The sequence below is a fragment of the Eleutherodactylus coqui genome, chromosome 8, assembly GCF_035609145.1.
Source record: "Eleutherodactylus coqui strain aEleCoq1 chromosome 8, aEleCoq1.hap1, whole genome shotgun sequence".
Lineage (NCBI taxonomy): Eukaryota > Metazoa > Chordata > Amphibia > Anura > Eleutherodactylidae > Eleutherodactylus > Eleutherodactylus coqui.
Window position 1 is genome coordinate 125,404,632 of NC_089844.1, and position 23,736 is coordinate 125,428,367.

The window sequence follows — 23,736 nt, forward strand, 5'->3', positions numbered from 1 at the left end:
TCCTGTCAACGTGGACCTGCATGTGCTGCGGCTATACAGTCTGTTCAGTCATTTCGGTATGGAGATATATCCTGTTTGGTCTAACTCGATGCAGTGCAGGTAGAAATGTACTGTAGGTATTTTAGCACTAGGTGGGCACAGATACACATAACAATGCCGTACATGTGCAACCACTGCTGGTAGGTTAATGGTACCCACTGCCACCCTGAAAATGATTATTTTCATATCTCATCGTAAGGCTGCATTCACACGAATGTATATCGGCTCGGTTTTCACGCCGAGCTGATATGTCGTCCTCATGTGCAGGGGCGGAGGATGGAAGAGCCAGGAGCAGGAACTGAGCTCCCACCCCCTCTCTGCCTCCTCTCCACCCCTCTGCACTATTTGCTAGGGGGAGAGGCGGGACGGGGGCCCGAGCCGATATACGTTTGTGTGAATGCAGCCTCGATTGTTCAATTCTAAGCACAAAAGAATTAGCGTCCACATTTTACGTACAAAATCTAATTCTCTCACTTCCCGATGTCATAGAAACTTGAAATTTGGTACGGGCATTGATTATGTCATAAATAGGAAAAGTTAATGGGTCCCAATTCGATTATTCAATTCTAAGTGCAAAAGAATTAGCATCCAAATTTTACGTATGGAATCTAATTCTCTCACTTCCTGATGTCATTTTATATAAAGGAAACATCGCATGGTTACCTCCCCGTGGTGTTTCCTGGGTAACGCAGAGAACTATGCAAAATGGTGAACATATGTTTTTCCTCGGTATCTCTAAAATAACCACGACTTCATAAGATTTTCCGTGTGAAAACCAGATAAACATCAGTACCAAATTAACTCGGGCGAAGCCGGGTATATCAGCTAGTCAATACATAAACATAAAACACAAAATAAAACTACCACATAAATGGGTATCTCATCACCCCCCTATGTTGCCAAATTTATAAATCATAAATTCATCAAGCCACCAAACTAACACTAATAAAGCTATATCATTTATAAAGTCCCATAAGTGTCATATTGAATCATCCACTCTCATAGCAAAGTGCATCAATAAAAGTATTAAAATAATTAAAAAAACATAAATACACACAATATATATATGCTCCACCCACATGTATATAAATAAATGCCATGTGGATGTAAGGGAGAAAATATAAGTATATATATTTTTTTCTCCCTTACATCTACATATATATATATATATATATATATATATATATATATATATACACACACACACACAGGAAGAGAGAGTGAGCCGGGGATGTAGAGCAATGGACTAGTAAAAGCTGGGATATCCTGCACATCAAACCGTAAGTGAGGCCAGCCTCTGACAAGGACTATATTTGTGCACCCAGAAAGAGAGAGCTAACAGGTAGTCAGCAGGTCTGCTGCAGTGTCCACAGATTATGTTAGGGAGATCAGACTGTTAGGTCACTCTCACACTAACCGTGTGCCCAGCTGGCAACCGCACGTGTTTGCTTTAAGCCTCATGCACACAGGCGGATTTGATTTGTAGAATCCACGATTGGGATCCTCAATACTAGTTTCCCATAGGAAAGCATGAAGCTTCCTCAGATGCAAATTTGTTTTGCGGATTCCGCGTGGAAAAGAAATTGCAGCATGCTCTATTTTACTGCGGATTCCACGAGGATTGGCTCCATTGATCTCTATGGAAGCGAGGAATCTGCAATTTAATTGTGGATGCATTACGGATTTGTAGGCAGTTGCCTCTCTGGTTGTTTAGATGGAGCATGCTGCGATTTTCCATCTACAAGTGGAAACCGCAATTGCTTTTTCGCTCGTGGACATGAAGAATCATTTTTCAACAGCATGCTATGGAAAGTTAAAGCTGTCGAATCCAGAGCTGGGTGCCAGCCCCAGATTCCCCCGCAAAAATCTGTCCGTGTGCATGAGGCCTTACCCTATCTGCTTGCATCGTATCCTGAGCCTTGTGCTGCCATACCCCGACTCACGACAAAAAAATTACCATGACCTCAAGGGAATGTATATTTTTGGGACATTTTGTCACAGATAAAGCTGACCATACAGTGCAATGACTGGACTATGAGAAATCTACCTCATTATGCAGGCATTTCATATTCCTTTTCGGAGTTAGAACGTGTTCTCAGTTATGCTTCCATGACTATCTCATCGCTGATTTCATGCATCAGAGTTGGCCTGTTTCACCAAAGGTTCCCAAAGGGCCCAGGATCTGATATATTATAATAGCCTTAGCTTAAACCAAAAGAAGTTCAGCTGGTTCGAATTATTGATCAAGAAAACTGGTTTGACACTGTACAGCTGTTTTTACATGGCAGCGTGTCTCTCCTGCAAAACACAGGCAGACAAATGCTGATTGCAGCAACAACCTGGACTTGTCATAGTCACTGACCTGAGAAGTCCATGTGCCGCCTGTAATCAGTATAGCTCTGCCTGCATTTTGCAGGGAAGAAACGCTCATGTACAGTGTTTCCCTGAAAATAAGGCACCCCCTGAAAATAAGACACCCCCTGAAATTTGCAGAAGTCCCAAATATAAGGCACCCCCCGATAGTAAGGCATAGTAAAGTGTGCAGACAAGTCAAGAGGCCTGTCCCCTGCTGCCATCCCCGTTGTCTCCTACCTCCAGATGTATAGGTAGATCTGCAGACAGTCTGCTGTTATCCTGTCCCTGCTGTGCTGTACGAGTGTGCTGTTGTGAGCTCCCCTTGCTGGCTGGAAAAGTTCATACTGTAGGTTCTGTTCCTGCTGTACATGTCTGCTGTGATGAGCTCCCCCTGGTGGCCGTAAGCTGCAATACCATCCCTGCTTACAGGTGGTCCAGGACCTTCTGTCTGCAGACAGGTACGTTACTTTACAGCCCTTATTTTTTTATGGCTCTGTGTGTGAGTCAGGCAACCTGTGTGTGATTCTTAAGGCTGGGTTCTCACAGAGCGTATTTCCAGTGGAAATCTCGCAGTTTGGCCACAGCGATAAACAGCGAGATTTCCGCCGGGAAAGCGCTGCTTCAAAACCCACGGCACTCAGCCGCTTTTCCGTTTCTGTGGCCGGTGAATCCGCACCACAACGCTGGCTTCTCCCAGCTTTGCTGTGACAGATTTGCTGTCCCATGTAGATGAAATTTCATCCACAAAGCTGGCCAATTGAGGGACTAGCGGCCACAGACAGATTTGCTGCAGTGAAATAAGACACCCCCTGAAAATAAGGCGTAGCGCATATTTGGGAGCAAAAATTAATATAAGACGCGTCTTATTTTCGGGGAAACAGGGTAATAGCACTCTTATTAGTTATTAACAAATCCTTATTAAAGGGTTATCCATTTTAGAAAACAAATTTTATACTCTATTAGAGACTTCTGCATTAATGTGGGTCCAGAGTGGAGATCGGCTCTTTCTGGAGGACCTGTTCTGTCTGACGCATTATGTAATTCTTAATTTCTCCTGTGGTGGCACTGCAGGGAAACTGAACACTTACTACTGGGTTGCCTTATAGATTGATCCTGTTATCACTGGGGATCTCAAAAGGAGAACATTTTGTGATCAACTTATTGTTAAAGGACCCTTTAAAAAAGTAGGGATTGTCCAAATCTGACATGTCCAAGTAGGAGAGAATAACTAAAAGCGGTTCTGTCATTAGAAAAACAAATTCTATACTTACCTATTCCTCCCCAGGCAGTCTGCTTACCAAATCTTCAACTTACCGATCTTCTCCTGGCTCCTCCAGTCCCATGACCCACGTCACCTACAGCCAGCCAGATCCTCTTTTTCCTGTAACGTTGCATATATTGCCGGTATTCTGCTTCCTGCAGGTCAGTGTACCCAGTCACAAGTGATGTAGCATTCACTGCCTAGCAGGGAATGCCAAATGCTCGGCAGCTTGCTTTAGTGCAACTGCGCATGTGCAATGTCTCCCCGCTAGTGTTATATTTCATATATGCTATATGAAACACTAGCCACGAGATATCGCACATGCGTGCTGTAAGCAGGCTGCTGAGGATTCGGTAATCCTTGCTAGGCAGTGAACGCTACATCACTCATAGCGTACACTGCCCTTCAGGAAGTGAACTGCAGCTAATTGAAGAAGAGGATCCGGCCGGCTCGAGGTGACCCCGGGGGACTGGAGGAGCCAGGAGAAGATAGTTGAGGTGAAGATGCAGTAAGAATATTGCCTGGAGAGAAATAGGTAAGTATTGTTTTTTTTTTTTCTAATGACAGAACCCCTTTACAGAAGTTGTCCAAAAAATAGAAATAAAATTAAATAGCAAAAGGAAGCAGTATATACACTACTGTAAATAGATACCTGAAAACCTTTGGTCATTTCTAACTGCTAGTTTTCTTTAGGGGCCACCATTGGGGCATGAAAATGGCCACTAAAAATAGGAACCATTCTGTTAAGACGGATCGCATCAGAACAGAGAGCTGAGCACATATCTAAACTCTCCTTCCTGCTCTGCTGGTCAGTAATGACTCCCTGCAATAGTAACCCCTCTGAAAGAAAAGACTTTAGTATATATTGCTATCAATGGTGATATAGGAGCTTATATAGGTGCTCAGCTCTCTGTCTTGCTGGAACCCATTGTAGTGGCCTGAAGTCTATATATCTGGCCCCTCCATAATAGTCATACATGTCATGTCTTCAGCGTGGATGCACTGTGCAAATTGTCTTGTCTTTAGTTATATGTATTGCACAGCTGCAGCATGTAAGAGGTTAATGTCTGAGAGTGGCTGGGATATGTCTGGAAAATGTAACAGGTTTGTCTGGTCATGTGGTATTGTATGATATATGTGCTTGCAAGGTGTGTGCAAGGGAGTTAGTTCTTCTGAGAGAGAGTACAAGCCACATGAGGTTCCTTTAACCCTCATGTGGTGAAGGGATGAAAGCTGAGGCGAGGTATCCTGACATTCCTAATTCCAGGAACCTCCTTTGAGGAGTGAGAGAGAGAAGGAGTCCGCTGTGGAGCAATTAAGCTACTAATTCTCAAGTGAGTGTCAGCGGAGTGTTGTGTCCCCCTCCAGCGTTATTCTGCATCCTGGAGTGTGTGTGTCCAGGAGCGGAGTCATACAGTTACCGAGACTGTAGGCCCGGTTTCATCCTGTGTCCTCCTCTCTGACCTCCTTCTAAACTATCTTTCCTGCACTGGTGTGTAAAGCTGTATCTTGCAAACAAGAAGTAAAGTTTCCAGTCACTGCCTGTTCCCAGTAATTGAGTTTTCAACGTTAACAGTATGTGGACTTTATTATTTCTATTGCCGGAGAATAAAAGTGTGAAGGAACTGTGACGTCACGAGTGACAACTTCTTCAGTCCACTACACCCATACATGCGGTGCCTTGGCCGAGGCTGCATGCATTCCTCAGGGGAGGAGTTTTGGTAGTGCCACCGTGCGTGACAAGTGCCATCTCTACCCTGCCAGCTCCTCAGCGTGGGCCTTGTGCCTCGGTTGCTGCAGGACACACCACCATCCTAACAGAACTGGCTCTGTGTTTAGGGTCATTTTCATTCCCCCATGATTGTCCTCTAGACAAAATAAGCAGTTAGAAATAACTAAGGGTATTTAGGTATCTATTTACAATACTGAATACATCGAATTTTTCACTATCCACTTTTTTCCTATTTTTCAGACAACCACTCTAAGACATAGAAATGCATAGCTGGAGCGTCTGATCATTGAATAATCCCTTTTGGTTGACCCAGTCAAAGACTGGTCTTTGATATTGTGGCACATATACAGGGTGAGCACAAAAACAGTTCTTGATTTCATTCTATAACTGTTGGAAACCAAGGACTGTTTTTGTGCTCACCCTGCACTGTGGTATAGTGAAAGCAATTTCCGAATAATCCATCCATGTAAAGCAAAGATCAGGAGTTCTCTTTCCAGCTGATAGAGAGATATTTGCGCTACTGAGCAGCTTCTATTCAACCGTACTTTCAGTCAATAAAAGCCACATCTGAAACAAACATCTTTAGCCAATTCTATGTGCATTAAGAGGCATTTGTCTGTAACATTAGATCCTTTCATTGTATAATTCCTCTTGTACTTTATTTATTTGGAACCAAAGTGACTAATGCATGGAAGAATGCTCCGCAGCATATCATCCCCTTTGAGTTATTTTTACATTCTGTCTAATTAAGGCAGTGATATTTGTAAGCACGGCGGTCGGTCTGTTCCTTTGTTAACAGTTGCTTAAGCATTAACAGTGCAAGAAGTCATGGACCATACAGTATTATTCCTCATCTAAGGTAAGGAAGGGAACAAACTGTGATTTCAGTCTACAAAATTGGCACTTGCGATTTATTTCTTAAAGGAGCACTGAGCCTAAAGATAACAGCCGGTGAAAGAGCAGTTATATATGTAAGGAAATGTTTTTGGAGATTCTTAGCGCTAGAAACAGGCGAGTCCTATCTGTAATCCAACCTACAGACCAATGGTAGGACTCGAAAGGAGACAACTCCTTTGCAGGAATAGCATGTAGCCCTTCATTGTCTTCAAACTAATTTGGAAAGGTCCCTGAAAGAGGGTCAAGGACCTCCCAGAATAGTCACGGAAATCACAGCTGCAGGAGCTGAGGAAAGTTTCTTTAACTTTTTTATTCAATGAAGCCAAACGACCTATACTGGGACTGGAGTCAATTGCCTGGTTCGGGGACTTAGGGACAGACCCAATATTTAAGCCATATTCAAAGCAAGAGAATAGCAGTCTTCTCCAGCAGGAGAGGCACAAATTTGCAAGGGCAGTGATTTTAGGTTTGATGGCTTAGCTCAATCTTTCCCAGTCACAATTCTTCTCATTCACTAAGTCAGTAACCCCTATCTGTCTTAGACTTACTGTCCGTAGCCCTGGTCACATTTCATTTGGCCCCTCAAATGTTGCAGACGTGCTTTTCAGTCTTCTTCCTGATTCACTCTATTGCGCCATACTTCTGAGAGGAAGGTGCACATAGCAAGAGCACATGCCCAACAATGGGGGAAATTTACCAAGCATTTCCGAACCTAGACTTATTATAATTTCCCCTGGTGCACTAAAAACTTGAAGAGGCGCATATTTCTTCATATATTAAGTGCTTCCTTGGCACTTTCATGCGCCTTCTCAAAAATGTATGCCAGGTCCAACCTGGAGTATATTTCAGGTATAACTTATGCCCACTTATCAAACAAGTAGCAAGATCAACGTAGAATGAAGAAAAGTTGCAAATTTTTGCACAATTTCAGAAACTTTTTTTAGGCCAGAATATGGCGTAAATGGTTTCATAGATGTGCCTGAGGCACCTGATAACGCTCCTGGGTTTCTGTGACACACACTCATCAAATGTTCTCACTCTTTGACTCTTCTGCCAACAACTACTTACTAGAAAAACTATTCCTTAGTAAGGCGTCAAATAGAAACTATAGTCTCTTGATGACTTCTCCATTCCTTACAGGTTCATCATAGAGTTCCATACTCATGACTATCTATATAATCCTTCTGGTGAATTGCACCCCCCCCCCCCACCCCCAGTTATTTTCAGCCATGGTAAGATCAAAATGTCCCATTGGAGAATTTTCTGGTAGGCTAGTTTAACCGTGCCTTGCTGAAAATTACAAGCGGTTGGCTCCACCAAGTGAAGGATTGATTAGAGACCAGACCCAGGCAGGAACATAATAATGATCCACTACTACAACATGGGCAGGCAGATGACAACCTATTTGGATGTGACTTTGGAGCCAATCCCTTACCACCATGAATGACAGTATTTCTAATAGGTTAATTCACTAATAAAGGATTAGACTTAATTATTTTTATGTCCTGTGTATGCAACAATAGTAAGAAAGTCCTGAGAATAATTTCCTTAGAGGAACCCATGGAATTCCAATGATGAGCTAAGAGTATCACGTCTGATAGATAGGTGCCACGTTTGCTACAACCAGTTTGCACAACTGGATGCACAAAGTTTTGGACTCTGAGGTAGAATTAAAGTGATAGCCAGTCTTATGGATCCTTATGAACTGAGATTTAATATAATAACCAAGTGCAAAGATACCCGATCAACTAATAGAACAACCAACCTGAACTGAACCATTCCCTCACATGGAGCACCCGCACGAAAAAGGGTGACCCCAGTATGGAAGAGAGGCCAGAAATAAGTTTGAAACAAACCTGGCAACAACTACTCTGAACCCTAAATCACAGATACTAATTATACTTGTGTATTAAACGGAAAAAGGAACTTTCACTAAATCTCGCTAGAAAAACCTCTGGCACAGCATGGCCACTTACCAAACAGTATAATCAACATTGTTAATAAAAAGGGGCTGATTTAAATACCCTCATAGTAAGTCTAATTCACTAACTGGACTGTTGGACAGCCCAGTCAGCTTATCAACACTGGAACCAAAGGGAGAAATTACTCTTCAGGGCTAAATAACACTGGGCATGCACCGCCAATTATGTCACATGGTCCGGGGATGATGCTATGACATTACTCCAGACTAGAGCCTAGAACCCGGACTTCACCGTCCTGCAGGCACTGTAGCAATAGTTGTTTTTTTTTAAATTTGGCATATTGGGCCTCGCCAATAAGGGGCAGTGCAAATGGAATATTTGCTCCAGAACCTAAAAATGGCTTACCTCCCAGAAAGCAGCAAACTATATTCTGATTACTATCTCTTTAACAAGTTGGCTTAAGCAGATCTCCAAAAGGGTTAATGCTATGCAGGGAGCAGGTAATCAAGCAATAATCTGATGACACATCAGCCCAGCCAACCCACTGCTCTGCTCCATCCTCCCCTCTAATAAGATCTGAAGGGATAAGTCTTCGGAAATCATATCCACATAGCTGCCAGGAATGATAAATGAACAGAATGCAGACGTGTAATGCAATAGACATAGCACAGTGGCCTGATAAGCTTTTAGATATCCATAAACAGAACACATTAGGTGCTATATATCCATAAAGGTAGAAATTTATCAATTTCCTTATGGTCTTACCAAGTGCTAATATAAAAGCTTCACGTAATATAGAGCATTTTCATGGGTTATTTCCAAATGCTGTATGGCGTACTTCACTTTAAGGTTGCCCAAAGGATTTGCTTTTAAGAGAGTAAATGGGGCTATAAAATACAATCTACACTGCAAATTTAAGAAGAATGTAATACATTATGATGTGGTTTATCACAGTGACATGCATTTATCGCCGTTTACGTCTGCTAAACATCCGGCTATGGTACGAAGTAGAAACTGCGTGAAAAAAAATAGCAAGAAATGTAGTTATTTCAGTGTTACGATGATAAGTGACAGCTCTTAATATGCACAATAGGATAGTGAAGGGAGCGTTAGAAATAGTATTAGGAGTTATGACATTTCCAGCTGCTGGGGATGTACGGTATGGCAGGATCTGCCTTTAAGAAGTGACAATTTACGGGAAAATGAGAATATCTTTTTTTACACCCATTTCCAGACAATCGTATACGGGCATATTTTTGCCCCCATATTACAATAGATGGTCCCAGTTTAAGGGTGCATTTACTAACCCGAACTCACAACATCATAGGGATCTACGATGCTCTGAGTTCACTTCAATAGACCTTTGGTTGGTAGGGTTGCCACCAGGCCGGTAACTCACTAGTTTGGATGGAAAGGACGGTGGTTTTTTTTTTTAATTGGCTACATTAATGGCCGGTAAGAAATAATTGCCAGTGGTGAGCAAGTCCAGCCAGGCAAATGCCCCAACTTTCAGATATTTCACTCACTCCGTAGATCTGATCCGGCCGCCAATGATGTAATCAGAGCTGTGACGCCTAACCTCTCCTCCAACTGTCTGTGTTGATGGAGCAGGCAGACCAGATCGGAGTTAGCGAGTGAAATACCTGATGGCATGGGGGTTGCTGCCTGACTGGAGCTTAACAGTTAGGGAGGGCACAAAGATGGGGCCACTAACGGGACACCTTTACTAGAAACGACACTAAGGCAGTCACTATTTTTACTGGGACCACTAAAGGGGTACTATTACTACTGGCGCCACTACTGGGGGAACTATTACTATTGGGGCCACTAAGGGGACCACTGTTACTACTGAGGTAACTAAGCAGGTCACTATTACTACTAGGGGCACTAGAGGGGTACTATTACTACTGGAGCCACTACGGGGGGCATTATTGCTATTGCGGCCATTAATATTAATGTGGCCACTAGATTAATGGGGGTAAAAATATATGCCCCTAACCACACCCCTAGCCATGCCCCCTTTAACTTTGGCTGGTATTTTTTCGTGACAAAAGTGGTAAGCATAGTGGTTGGGCCAAGATCCTTATTCGTAATATGGGAGCAAAGATGCGTTCGTAATACCTGGCTCTGAAAATGGCCTTTATCATACTTTTGGATCATTAGCTAAACTGTGGGAAATAAAAAAAAAAAATGAAACAAGGAAGGCTGTTATGACAGCGTGCGTGAGATACGCTGTCATGTGCAGTCAAAAATTGCTGCCCTATGTGGCAATACGCCGGCTCCCACGGCGGTAAAACACAGCTTTTACCAGCACTCGTTCATAGCCTTAGGCTACACTCACATGAGCATGAATCTTGTAAACCAGAGAGACAGCGGGGCAGCAGTGCGGCAGCGGAGAGGTATGTATGTTTTTTTTTTTTATTTTGTCCCTCCCACTGCCACCAATGATTTGAGAGGGACATGGTATATTAGAAAACCTCTTTAACTGAATATTAATTCTAGGTGTAGTCATTGCATAGCAGTATTGTTAGTCCACATTTATTATACCGTGTTTCCCTGAAAATAAGACCCTGTCTTATATTGATTTTTGTCCCAAAAATGGCACAGGGTCTTATTTTCGGGGGGTGTCTTATACTCATATAGCAGTTGCTGTTCGGGTCCCTCATGCTGGGCTGTTGCGCTCCGGCAGGCTTCCATGTACTCGATGAACCAATCACAGCTGTTTAAGGATGTCATTTTTTAATGTTTTTTTAATGTAGTGTAGCTAGGGCTTATTTTCAGGGTAGGCCTTATATTTCAAGGCCTCCTTGAAAATCAGGGTAGGGCTTATTATCAGGGTACATCTTATTTTGGGGAAAACACAGTATTTGAGCACTGTATGACTGTATTATGGCATTGAAATTTTTTAAAAAAAATCACCAAAACTTCTTTAAATCTATGTTTAACATAAAAACCTGATTTATATAATAGTTCATTTTCTGATGACACATCCACTTTCAACACTTTACAGTATATTAATCTGCTGTTATTTTATCAGCATATGGAGCTTATAATTAGGCACCACATGGTATAATATTTGTGCAATGTATGACAGTACACAGTATTGGGAGAAGGGTGCCAACAGAAGTTACCACGTGTGAAACCATCCAATTAGGCTGATCCTAGTCATGGAAGATTCATTGTGGGGATCTGGACTATGGGGATCCTGAATACTGGGGAAAGGATGCACAAGTGTAGTGCTCCTAAAAATAAATGAGGGTTATGACAGTACACAGTATTGGGAGAAGGGTGCCAACAGAAGTTACCACGTGTGAAACCATCCAATTAGGCTGATCCTAGTCATGGAAGATTCATTGTGGGGATCTGGACTCTGGGGATCCTGAATACTGGGGAAAGGATGCACAAGTGTAGTGCTCCTAAAAATAAATGAGGGTTATGGAAACCACCAAGCAAACACATCCTGTAGATGAGTAAATAACCCTTTCATGACTAAGGGTCATTGATGCTCCTGCAGGTCACGTTCTGTAGTTCTGGCATTCCCACTTTCAAAAAATCATAACTTTTTAAAATTGTACATAGATAGAGCTATGTGATGACTTGCTTTTTGTGGGCGGCTTGCAGTTTTTATTGGTAACATTTTGGGGTGCAAGACTTTTTAAAATTGCTTTTTAATAAATTTTTTCTTGCCCATAGGATGACCAAAAAAAACTCAATTCTGGCATTGCATTTTCTTTTTTGCCAGTGTTCACTGGGCGGGATTGATGTGATATTTTAATAAATCCAACTATTATGAATGCAGCTATACCAATTTTAACTTTTTTTTGAGGCACCCACTGTGAAAACGTATAATATTTGTTATTTTTTGTAATAAGTCAAAAGTTTTTATTTTAGTTATTTTTTAGTTCTCATAGGGGACTTGAACACTTGATTGTGTGATTGCTTATACAGTATAATGCAATACCATAGTATTGCAATATACAGTATTACAAGCTGCCCATTAAAGACATGCCACAGGCAGGTTTTAATAGGCAAGCAATAGAGATGAGCGAACGTGCTCGGCCCCGCCCCTTTTTCGCCCGAGTACCGCGATTTTCGAGTACTTCCGTACTCGGGCGAAAAAATTCGGGGGGCGCCGTGGCGGCGCGGGGGGTTGCGGCGGGGAGTGGGGGGGGGGGAGAGAGAGAGGGCTCCCCCCTGTTCCCCGCTGCTACCCCCCGCACCACCGCGCCTCTCCCCGCCCCCCGGCGCCCCCCGAATCTTTACGCGCGAGTACTGAAGTACTCGAAAATGGCGGTACTCGGGTGCGTAAGTACTCATTACGAGTACGTTTGCTCATCTCTAGCAAACAATCATGGCAGATCTGGGAACCTTCAAAAGGCCCCAAGCTCCTATGACACCCAGAAGGCAACTCAAAGTTGAGCTGTTTGGGACATTTAAAGGGATAATGGCAGTGATCTAAGTTATCTCCAATCGCGGCTGTTGCAGGCAGGTTTTGGCTGTCAAAGACAGCTGATACCCATTGTGTATGGAGTTGGCTCCATATGCTGTAGTGGTCTATATATGTCCAAACGGGATATGTGCAGTTAGAATGAATATAGCTGTATGTGTGTCAGCAAGGGGTTAATCTACAGATGATATGGTGAAATGATTTTTTATTCCTGGGACATGTACACAGTGTATGACCCTTCTAATAATGAGATAAGACGCACTTACTCTGCTTTTTTGCGTTTATGATATGAACGTCTCCATGGATTCCTCCATGTCTTCCGTTTCGCTAAGGACAAGTCTGGAAGGAAAGCAGCCAAGGACCCTTCTATCTGATCTGGCTTTCCGCATAGGGCATGTTCTGTTGAACAGTAGTAAGAACATTCTCCATAGAAACAAATGTTGTTTGCTGTAAAAAAAAAACAAAAAACTATCAGTTAGTGTCGCTCTAATGCACCTAGAATTGAAAATACCAAACAGTAAGAAGACTAAAATAAGGACTTCATTCAGCCTAACATCCAGAGTTCCAGAAGGTCAAGTACAATGTCAGCTTGATGATATACTGCAGCTTGTCTACCTTTTGCCAGCCCATTTATAATAGGCAGTAAGGTAGAGATGGGAATTCCTCCAAGAGGGACGTCTCTGCGGTGGTCACTTTGAACCCATATTGACCTTATTCTGAGGGTTTTTAGAGTACAATTTACTCATTGGCCCGTGTAAATATGTTCGCGATCAGTTAACAGATGGGCAAATGCTCATTTATTGGCTAATCGCATCACGTATGTCAGCAGAATATCTCCTTGTGTAAAAAGGGAATTTACTCCCGACAAATGCAAACTCTAGTAACAATTGTTTGTCGACATAATAGCCATGATTTGCCGCATGCAAACTGCAAGAACAAGTGCTGATCGACATGCTATATTGTAGCAACGGTAACACATGCTATATTGTAGCAACGGTAACCACATAAAAATGCAAGGTTCTTAGCACAGATTTTGATCAAAGCATGTGGGCCCATCTGCCATGTCCAGGCAAACCTTACTGAATGGGTAGCTAGATCTAAAAGATACCTGTCTTTGGGCCAAAGGTCTCTAGTGGACTCAGGAAAAACTGGATATCTGGATATAAATTTTTATTAAGCTACCTGGGACAGATGGAGAAATGGAGTAGAAGATAAACGAGAGTTCATTCCCCCACCAATGCAATGCATACAAAAAATTAAAAAAACAAAATTGGCCATGTCATTAAGGGGTTAATGTTATAACATTACTGGTCCTTCAAAATAATGGTGGTTTGGTTGAGGAAGATAGCAGCGAGCTCCATAGGTAGAGAGGGGCGAGATAAAGGATGGGATTTTGCACATGTGCAGAGTTGTTGATGTGTTGAGTCAGATAGTAACAGAGCAAGGTACAGCAGATCCAGCAGCTGAGGGAAAGGCCACAAGCAGAACAAGAGCGAGCAGAGACCTCAGATAGAGAAGACATGTTTCCAAGCACAGATCAGCGTGAAGATGGTCCAAAAAGACTCTAAGACAAAACTCTCAGAAGCCGCATTTCTCCTCTGTCATCACAGACTGTTTTACCTGCCTAGCCCTGAGGTAGAATAGAGCCACCTACTGTTGTAGAGACTCTGCTAGTAAAGTTAGGGTTTAAGTTGCACCCCTGCCTCCAGTCTGTTTGTTATACCATCTGGCCAATCTTAGTTTTGCAGTGGGCCTACACAAACTCTGCAACCCTTCATTCCACCACTCATTGATCTGCAACCTGCTAACCTGCCGAAGCAACCAATGCATCTGGCAAACTTTACAAAACAACCCATTTAAGGCCTTAAGCTCATGGTAAAGCAATGAAGCCTATATGAGTCCGCATGAAGTCTCGATGGTTCTGTATTATGCAGCTGTAAGCATACAATATGGTCTCACACTATAGTATGGTATGCACCCACAGAAGAAATCCTTATACATGTGTCCTAATGTAGACTTTAGCTGAACTAAGTACAGTTGAGTGAATGTATGAAAAGTTTGGCTTGGTCCAAATTCGTTCACACCGAGACGGAACTTCACCAATACCCCTATTACTGGTTATGTAAAACTAAAAAACCATAAAATTCCTCCCCTTCTCATTTCTTCTTTCCTGGAGGTACAGGACATGAATATCCAGTAACATCCCTGTATTTCTTTCTGGCCATTTATGAAGAAGTGCTATAATTTAATTAATAAAGAAGAAATTGGGTTAATCCTTTTGCTTTTATGCGTTCTGCATTACAAAGGTCCATCATTTTCTGCCTTTTACAATTAAGCTTTTCTTTCCCCCGTTACCTGGTGACGGTTATTGGACTAGCAGCCCCTACTAAGTATTTTACAAAGACCTATTCTGAATATTACTTTTCACTGAGGCAGTGGTTGTCTATATAGTCACCTAAATAAGCCCTGTATGATAATTTATTAGAACAATTAAAGGGGTTGTCCCGCGCCGAAACGGTTTTTTTTTTTTTTTCAATAGGCCCCCCGTTCGGCGCAAGACAAACCCGATGCAGGGGTAAAAAAAAAAAAAACGGATAGTACTTACCCGAATCCCCGCGCTGCGGCGACTTCTTACTTACCTTGCTAAGATGGCCGCCGGGATCTTCACCCACGGTGGACCGCAGGTCTTCTCCCATGGTGCACCGTGGGCTCTGTGCGTTCCATTGCCGATTCCAGCCTCCTGATTGGCTGGAATCGGCACACGTGACGGGGCGGAGCTACGAGGAGCAGCTCTCCGGCACGAGCGGCCCCATTCAGAAGGGAGAAGACCGGACTGCGCAAGCGCGTCTAATCGGGAGATTAGACGCTGAAATTAGACGGCACCATGGAGACGGGGACGCTAGCAACGGAGCAGGTAAGTGAATACCTTCTGTATGGCTCATAATTAATGCACGATGTATATTACAAAGTGCATTAATATGGCCATACAGAAGTGTATACCCCCACTTGCTTTCGCGGGACAACCCCTTTAAGGTAGGACTTGCAATATGTTGCTAGGAGGGCTGATTGTCAGATCTTAGGACCAATGAGAAGCGTAGCGTGGGTAGAATTTTACAGTGATAAAGATTCATATGCTAATCTATCTACCTTCACTGAAATGGTCACAATCCACTATTGAGTAGAGAGCTTCCTAAGATACTAGTTTAGTAATAGTGGCAGCAAGGACATTAAAAGGGACCATGCACATTGACTGCATTACTGGAGCTGGAGAGACTTCAGCGGTGATACACAAGCCGTTAGTATACTAGTCTATTCTATTTGAGAAAGCTCCTAAGAAGGAGTCTGTCTGCGATAAACTACACTATCAGCCCTAATGGAGATGAGGTGATATGCAACATGGAACAGGCAGCACCTCCGGCCTTGATGGTAGGTCGGAGATTAACCTACGCTTCTCATTGGTCCTAAGATCAAACAATCAGCCCTCCTAGCAACATATTGCAAGTCCTACCTTCATTGTTCTAATAAATTAGCATACAGATTGATGCAAACCTCCTAGGTTCCTGATGAAACGTCATCATCAAGACATAGGAACGCGTCAAGCCTTCAAATTTAAATATAATATCTAAAACGTTACCACACCTCTGTAGTGGTATTGCTTGCGATATATTTAAGCAAGCACCATCTTGCAAAAACTGCGGACATGAAGGTGTATTACTGGTTTGGTTCTCCTCAGATTAATTTTAACCAACTGGTGGCATTTCAAATTTCATATGACTATAAGAAACATTTTTTCTGTGCCTATACTATTTGCTGGCTTAAATTACCCTGAACTCTTATTCATGACATAGGCATTAGTTCAGTGTTGGTTATTTTTCCTACTGGGACCCTATTAGCCAGTCAGGTTTCAGTAGACAAAACAGGTGTACAGTCCTATACACTATGGTCATGCCAACCTGTGACCGAGTATTATAGGCTTGTATGTATGTGTGTCCTGGTATATGTTTGTCGTTCGTAATAGCCCTAGTTTTTAAGTTGAGTCAATAAAGAATCGATATTTTAACTTGTCTATAACTGTGAAGGGCTTATTCTGAATATTAGGATCACATCTCTAACAGGAGTCGCCCTACCCATCTCTTCTCTTGGATCCCCTTCTCAGTAAACCCCTTGCAACACTGGGGTCCTGGGTTGAAATCTGACCTAGGACAATATCTGCATGGAATTTGTATGTTCTACCTGTGTTTCTTCTCAATAAATGTATGTGCTACATAAGGTGATGATGATTATTATTGAGAAACACAAGGTGAACATACAAAGTCCCTGCAAATGTTGTCCTTAGCCAGATTTGAGCCAAGGACACCACAGCTGCAAGGCAACAGAACGAGTTACTGAGTCATCGTGCTTTTTTCTAAGGAGAAGATCTTTGGAGGAGAAGAAGGAGAGAAAGAGGATCTTCGGAGGAGAAGAAAGAGATAAAGAAGATCTTCGGGGGAGAAGAAGAAGAGAAAGAAGATCTTTGGAGGAGAAGAAAGAGAGAAAGAAGATCTTCGGAGGAGAAGAAGGAGAGAAAGAAGATCTTCGAAGGAGAAGAAGGAAAGAAAGAAGATCTTTGGAAGAGGAGAAGGAGAGAAAGAAGATCTTCGGAGGAGAGGAAGGAAAGAAAGAAGATCTTTGGAGGAGAAGAAGGAGAGAAAGAAGATCTTCGGAGGAGGAGGAGAGAAAGAAGATCTTCGGAGGAGAAGAAGAGAAAGAAGATCTTCGGAGGAGGAGGAGAGAAAGAAGATCTTCAGAAGAGGAGGAGGAAAGAAAAACTGTGCTCAGTAATTAGTACTGTTGCCTTGCAGTACTGGGGTCCTAAGTTCAAATCTGATCCAGGGAAACCTCTGTATGCATGAATATTTGTGTGAGTTTGAAGAAGCCCGCACAAGCACAGAGAGAATATACAAACTCCATGCAGATGTTGTCCTTAGAGTTGAACCCAGGACTGCAGCGCTCGAAAAATAACTCTCCCTGCCATATTGATCATATATTTGACTAGCACTATAAAAAAAACACTATCTACTGTACATCTAAAACTTTTAATAAGTCCACAAAAGATTGATTACCACCCTGAACGATGATCATATTGTACATTATTTCAAATTTCAAGTAAACACACACTGTAATACAATATCTCATCTTATTATTGTTCCAAGTATCTTCTTCAAGAATGCATATCAAATAGCCATAGTAAATTTTCTGCGCATTATGCCGCCGGCAGCAGTGTACTGTTGACAAATCTAATTTCATCATAATTTATCTTCTCCCTGGTCAATTTATAGACAGAACTACAGATTTAATTGCCTCCTAATAAATGCCACTAGTCAAGTTAGTAGTAAGAAAAAAATGACATCCTTAAACTCGGGGGATTACATATAAAAGCCTGACACGCCTCGGTACTGTCGCTAAACAAATTCCTGAAGTCTACAAAACAGACAAATGGGGATGGTGAAAATAATCCACAGTTAACGTAATCAAAATGCTGATGCATTGGAATTATAGAGTAAAGCGAGTCCCAGATTGAATTTCATAGTGCCGCCTAACCATCTCCATGCAGAACATTACTGAATATTGAATAAAAATATTGACATATTTCACACGGAGAGAACTTTATCAGCCAAGTCGAAATATTATCAGCCAGCGGAGGAAACAAAATTGCATATTATTAAGGCATTTTGGTAGTGTAGGCTCTGAATATATGAATAATAGTTCCCAGTGTAATTCTTGTAAGAAAGAATATATTATTTGACTTGGTTTTCGATAGAAACATACATAGGAGCACCCGAATTGCTTTAAACAGATTGGATGCTGTCATTTGTATACTTTGTAATGGTAAAGCAAGTAAAATGAGGCCCCCTCTTAAATATGACATCCACTATACATCTTAATATTTCCATGCTGAAAGGGATGTCTCTATGTGTTTAGAAATGTCAAGCAACTCAGCAGTTCGAGTCGAAAAAGCAGAAATGATGCTGCGAGAAACATGACTGACATCTGGGACTTTTTTTGGGTAGTCCAAAACGAAGCCCTGCTATACCCTGATAAGGGCTAAGAACACAGGAACAGCTGTCTGCACACGGGTGTCTTTTCCTTATGGAAAAGATAATGGTTTGGCTTATGCACTACTGGTCAAAAGTTTTCGAACACCTCAATTTTGTCCAGTTATTTTTGACTATACTACAGTTCAAGTCCAGCAAATAATATGAAATGGTTCAAAAGTTAGTTAAAAACATACAAAAATATTAGGAAATTATAACCTGAAATACAACACATCTAGGATAGCTGCTCCACCGCACAGAAATCAAATTATGGTTTGAAATCAAATATAAACTATACCTAGAGGGGTCTCAACTTTTGTAGATTACTTTCAAACCCTGTGATTCTATATAACCAGTGTTACAACTCCCTCTGAGACAGCATTTTGACAGTTTTGCTCTTCAGAACATAGCACATTGCTTATAGAATGGCAAGTAAAAGGCAAAGAGACAACTATAACCCTTAGAAGTATAGGTTTGTCCTACAGAGAAATTGACGATGGTGCAGTAATTGGAACATTCTTGAGCATCACCTTTTTTGGCAGTGTCACAAAGATCTTGTCTAGTCTTTGGGCCATGATTTGGAGCTCCAGATCTTTTGACATGGGTCAGTTTGGATCTTGACTGACATTGGTTTGAGCAGTTCAGCTGGTTTGTGATCAACGCACAGAACTTTCCTGTTTGGTCCCTTTTTCAGGGCCCATATGACTTCTTCCTCCAGAATGCCCGGTTCTTGTTCTACTTGATGTACGTGATTCAATGGGTTGTCTATTTGATTGCCTGCATACAGCTCATATTCTCACCACCTATGCTTGATTTGATCTTCTTCTTCTAATAATTTGCCATCCCAGTCTTTGATAGTTGCTGTCTTGGTGCCCAAGTCTGCTTCACATGGGCGAAGAGAGCTTAGGTGTTGCCTTGCTGGTTTGCTTCCTCCAGTTTCGTGCATTGGTTGTTCCAGTAGTGCTCCTTGTCGCGTCTGACTTTCCTTTGTAATTCCGCATTTAGCTATCTGAATTCAACGATGGTGCCCGCTGCTTTAGCTGCTTGGCGCTTGTTGGCGATTCTGATGGATTCATTCGATAGCCATTGTGATTGTTTAGCTGATTTTTTGAAAGGGATCATTTGTTTGGCTGTATTCTGCGTGATGGATTTGATTTCCTCCCATAATTCATCAGGGCCTTTTCCGATTGGTGCTGAGCACTTCAAATCTGTTATTCACTTCGACTGTGTATCGTGAAGAGATGTTGTCTACATCGAAACAGTGTATTGCTGGTGACCTTTTGATGTTGCTGAATCTGAGCTTTATTTTTGTGACTAGAAGCTGATGACCAGAGCCGCAGTCTGCACCCGGAAGTGTTCTCACGGCCAGAATTGAGCTTTCCTAATGCAGTTGACATGGGAAGTAGTCGATTTGGTTTCGCTGCACGCAATTTGGGGCCGTCCATGTGTGCAAACGGCGTTTCGACTGCTCAAACCATGTGTTCAAGATTGATAGGCAGTTTTACGTGCAAAATTGGACCATTCGGTTGCCTGCATTATTCCACTTACACAATCCAAATTTGCCAGCGACTGGTAGGGCTTCTAGCAAGCCGACATTGAAATCCTCTGTTATATAAGTGATATCCTTGGCTGGGGTCTGATTAATTGCTTGCTGGAGATCGTGTCCCAATTCGTGGCCCAAAGAATGGATAAGATTTGTCTTTGTCACACTTCCAAAAAAAGGTGATGCTCAAGAATGTTCCAGTTACCGCACCATCGCCCTCATACCTCACACGAGCAAAATTCTTTTAAAGATCATACAAAAATACATTGGAGACAATTGTTCAACAGGAACTGCTGGACAATCAAGCTGGCTTCTGCAAAGGACGTGGTATCAGAGACCAAATATTGCCCTTGCCAAGCAGTACTGATGCCACAGGACAGGATGCCAGAGACTTTCAGATCATATTCCCCCTTCTTTATCTGCTAAAGCTGAGTTACACCTATCTCTGAGGAAGAGGCATGAGGCCAAACCAATCTGCATGCCCCCTTCTCTAATGCTCAAAAGCAATGCCTCTATCATGGGTACAACCATAGTAGCCATAATAACCTTCTCGGAAGAGGTGGCACAGACAGAGAATTCTGCCCCTGAGAAACAACCTAGTCTGGACCTTCCCACTTCAGACTCTTCAAAGCAATGATTGCCTCTATTATCAGTAAAAATACAGCACCAACATCCATAATGACCTTCTGTGAAATGGTGGCATATATAAAGGTTCCACCCAAGAAGGACAACCTGATCTGGATCCTCCTTCTCCAGAGGCTTTAAAGCAAAGACTGCCTCTATGACGGTTGTAACTATAGCTGTATGAGCCATATAACCTTCAATGGAGAGATGGCACATCTTAAGGTTCTACCCATGAGGAACAACCTGATTTGGAGCCTCCCCCTACAGAGGCTTTAAAACAAAGACTATTTCTATCATAGATGTAACTATAGCTATGAGAGCCAAAATAATCTGTGAAGAAGTGAAACATATAAAGGTTCCGCCCATGCGGAACAGGTTTGAGGTCAACCTGATCTGGACCTTCCCTTTCCAGACTTTTCAAAGCAATGACTGCCTCCATAATAGATTTAGATACTGTATGGTAACCAAAGCAGATACTGTGGGGTTCAGAGGTCAAGGGTGCATATTCAATACAAAAAGGAGACAGGCAAGGTGTACCAATCCAACCCTTTAAAGTGTCGTCTGCTTTATGTAAAATATCTTAAATATGCTACTACTTATTATTCACCCCTTAGCTTAGTTTGCTATCAGCTAGTTAATGAGGACCCATTTCTAAAGTTTGAATTCTAGTGATACTTTGGCCTCTATGATATGATGTGAACTAATAAGTCTTTATCAGATTATCAAAATCTACATTTTTTTCCAAAAACAGCGTCACTCTTTTCCACAGCCTGTATATTGCAGTCGAGTCTTATTTATTTCTCTAAGGATTAAAAGGGTTGTCTTTTTTTCTATTGATGACCAGGACAGGTCATCAATAGTTGATCGGTTCAACTCTGCCACTCGGGATCCCCCCGATCAGCTGATCCCTGACACTGCTGAGGATAGGTCATCAATACAAAAAAAAAATCCCTGGAGTCCCAGACAACCCCTTTAACTACAATACCAGACCCAGCCTGTTGACCATAGTGGCGCTGTCACAAGAAAAAAAATTGCAGAGCTTTTTTCTAGTCTCCTACATCCCTTTAATATCAACCTAAACTGATTATTTCTTCCTCCTGAGTCAACGAGTTTATGTTCTAGTTTAGTCCTCCATGACTATTATTCTGCACTCTATAGATAAGTGTTATTTTCCATGCATTCAGCAAATACTTTGTAATTAAGACAAATGCAGCATAAATCTGTTCTGATATACGGATAAGTGTGAGCTGGAGTTTATTGCTTCTTTTATAAGAATTCCCAGTTCGGGGGAAAAAAAATGAAAAAAAATCACAAAAAAGACAGATAAAAGCAATTTAAAACATACTTAATAACCAGCAGGACCATCTGCTTTTAAAGCAGGGCACATTCTCCAGCAGCCTCTTTGCTTGGTGTGATAACAATTTTATTTCATTTTCACAGCAGTGTCCCTTGTGATAAAAATAAATGATTTATAAGGAAATCTTCTAAAGCAGAAGACAAGGGAAGGGAGGCTCGCATCCATCTGATTCAAATTCCATCTTCACATGAACACAATATATTCCATTTGTTAGCAGAAATCTCACACGCTCTACTACTTGATTATGTACTTCAGATGAAATCTATGGCCTTCCTATGCGCTGTGATGTCTCAACAAAACAATATGACTGTGGTGTATATTTAGAATAATGGTATGGATAATTCTATCCCGAACCGAAAATTACACGGTCTGGCGGATGGCGTTTCTGCTGGCTCACGTGCCACTGCCTGTCTGTACAACAGCAGGGTCTCTAGGTATGAGTACTGTACAGTGCCACTTGTCTTATTCTATATGCCGAGGGCTTGAACACACAGGCGCATGCGCAAATATGCTCGCCGCCACGGAGCATATTTACGCATGAGCCATTGAAAAGCCTTTTTTTTTTTTTAATCTGTTCACAACTATTGTGCACAAGAAGAAAAAAGAGCAACAAAATAGGGCAAGTCCTATCTTTTCCCGCTCGTAGTGATATCGCGCAAGAATCACACTAGTGAAAACTAAACCATTGAACTGAACGCTTTTGTTTCATCACTTTTCATGGCCGTAAAAGACAGTGTGCTTCTGCAAATCGCATCGCACTCGCTGCGTAAATCGTATTTTTACATACACAATATCGGTCCGAGTTTCTCAGACCAAGAGCGCGCAAGTACAGCCTTAGGGCGCCCACCCACTGGCGATTTTTTTTTTTCTTTGCGTTTTTTCTCAAGAGCAATTAGAATTGAATGTACTCCTGTCCACTGGCGTTTTTTTTTGCGGTGCGTTGCGATTTTTAACATAGGAACTGTCAGTTGCATATGTGTCCTTATTTTTCTCCTAATGCACCCATGAATGTCAATGGAAATTAATGGAAAAGGCGCGAAAACGCCGCAAAAAACGCCACGAAAACGCGCCGAAAACGCTGCGTTTTCCACGCACGAAAATCGCAAACGCCAGTGGGTGGGCGCCCTAAGGCCTCATGTCCACGGGCAAATTCGGATTTGAAATCCGCAGCGTTTTTCCTGCACGTGGATCCGCGCCCCATAGGGATGCATTAGACACCCGCAGGTAGTTAAATACCTGCGGATGTCATTTTTCCCTGCAGATGCGGGTTCCACGTGCAGGAAAAAATCCGGACATGCTCCATTCGGGCGCGGGTCTACTGCGGGACGGCTCCCGCAGGCTTCTATTGAAGCCTATGGAAGCCGTCCGGATCCGCGGGAGACCCGTGCCTGAATTAAACTCACCTGCTCCGGGCGATGCAGGTCTTCCTTCCTTCGCGGCCGGAAACTTCTTTTTTCGGCCCGGCAGATGTGCCCGGCGCATGCG

The 23,736-nt window shown here is 42.4% G+C and overlaps 1 protein-coding gene across 1 annotated transcript in view; it reads right to left on the minus strand.

Moving 5' to 3' along the window:
• Window positions 1–23,736, minus strand: part of FAM20C (FAM20C golgi associated secretory pathway kinase) — a 173,302-nt gene that overhangs the window by 11,946 nt on the left and 137,620 nt on the right. The window contains exon 6 of the mRNA XM_066576373.1: window positions 12,920–13,100. Coding sequence (XP_066432470.1) covers window positions 12,920–13,100 — 181 coding nt within the window. The remainder of the gene's footprint in view (window positions 1–12,919; window positions 13,101–23,736) is intronic.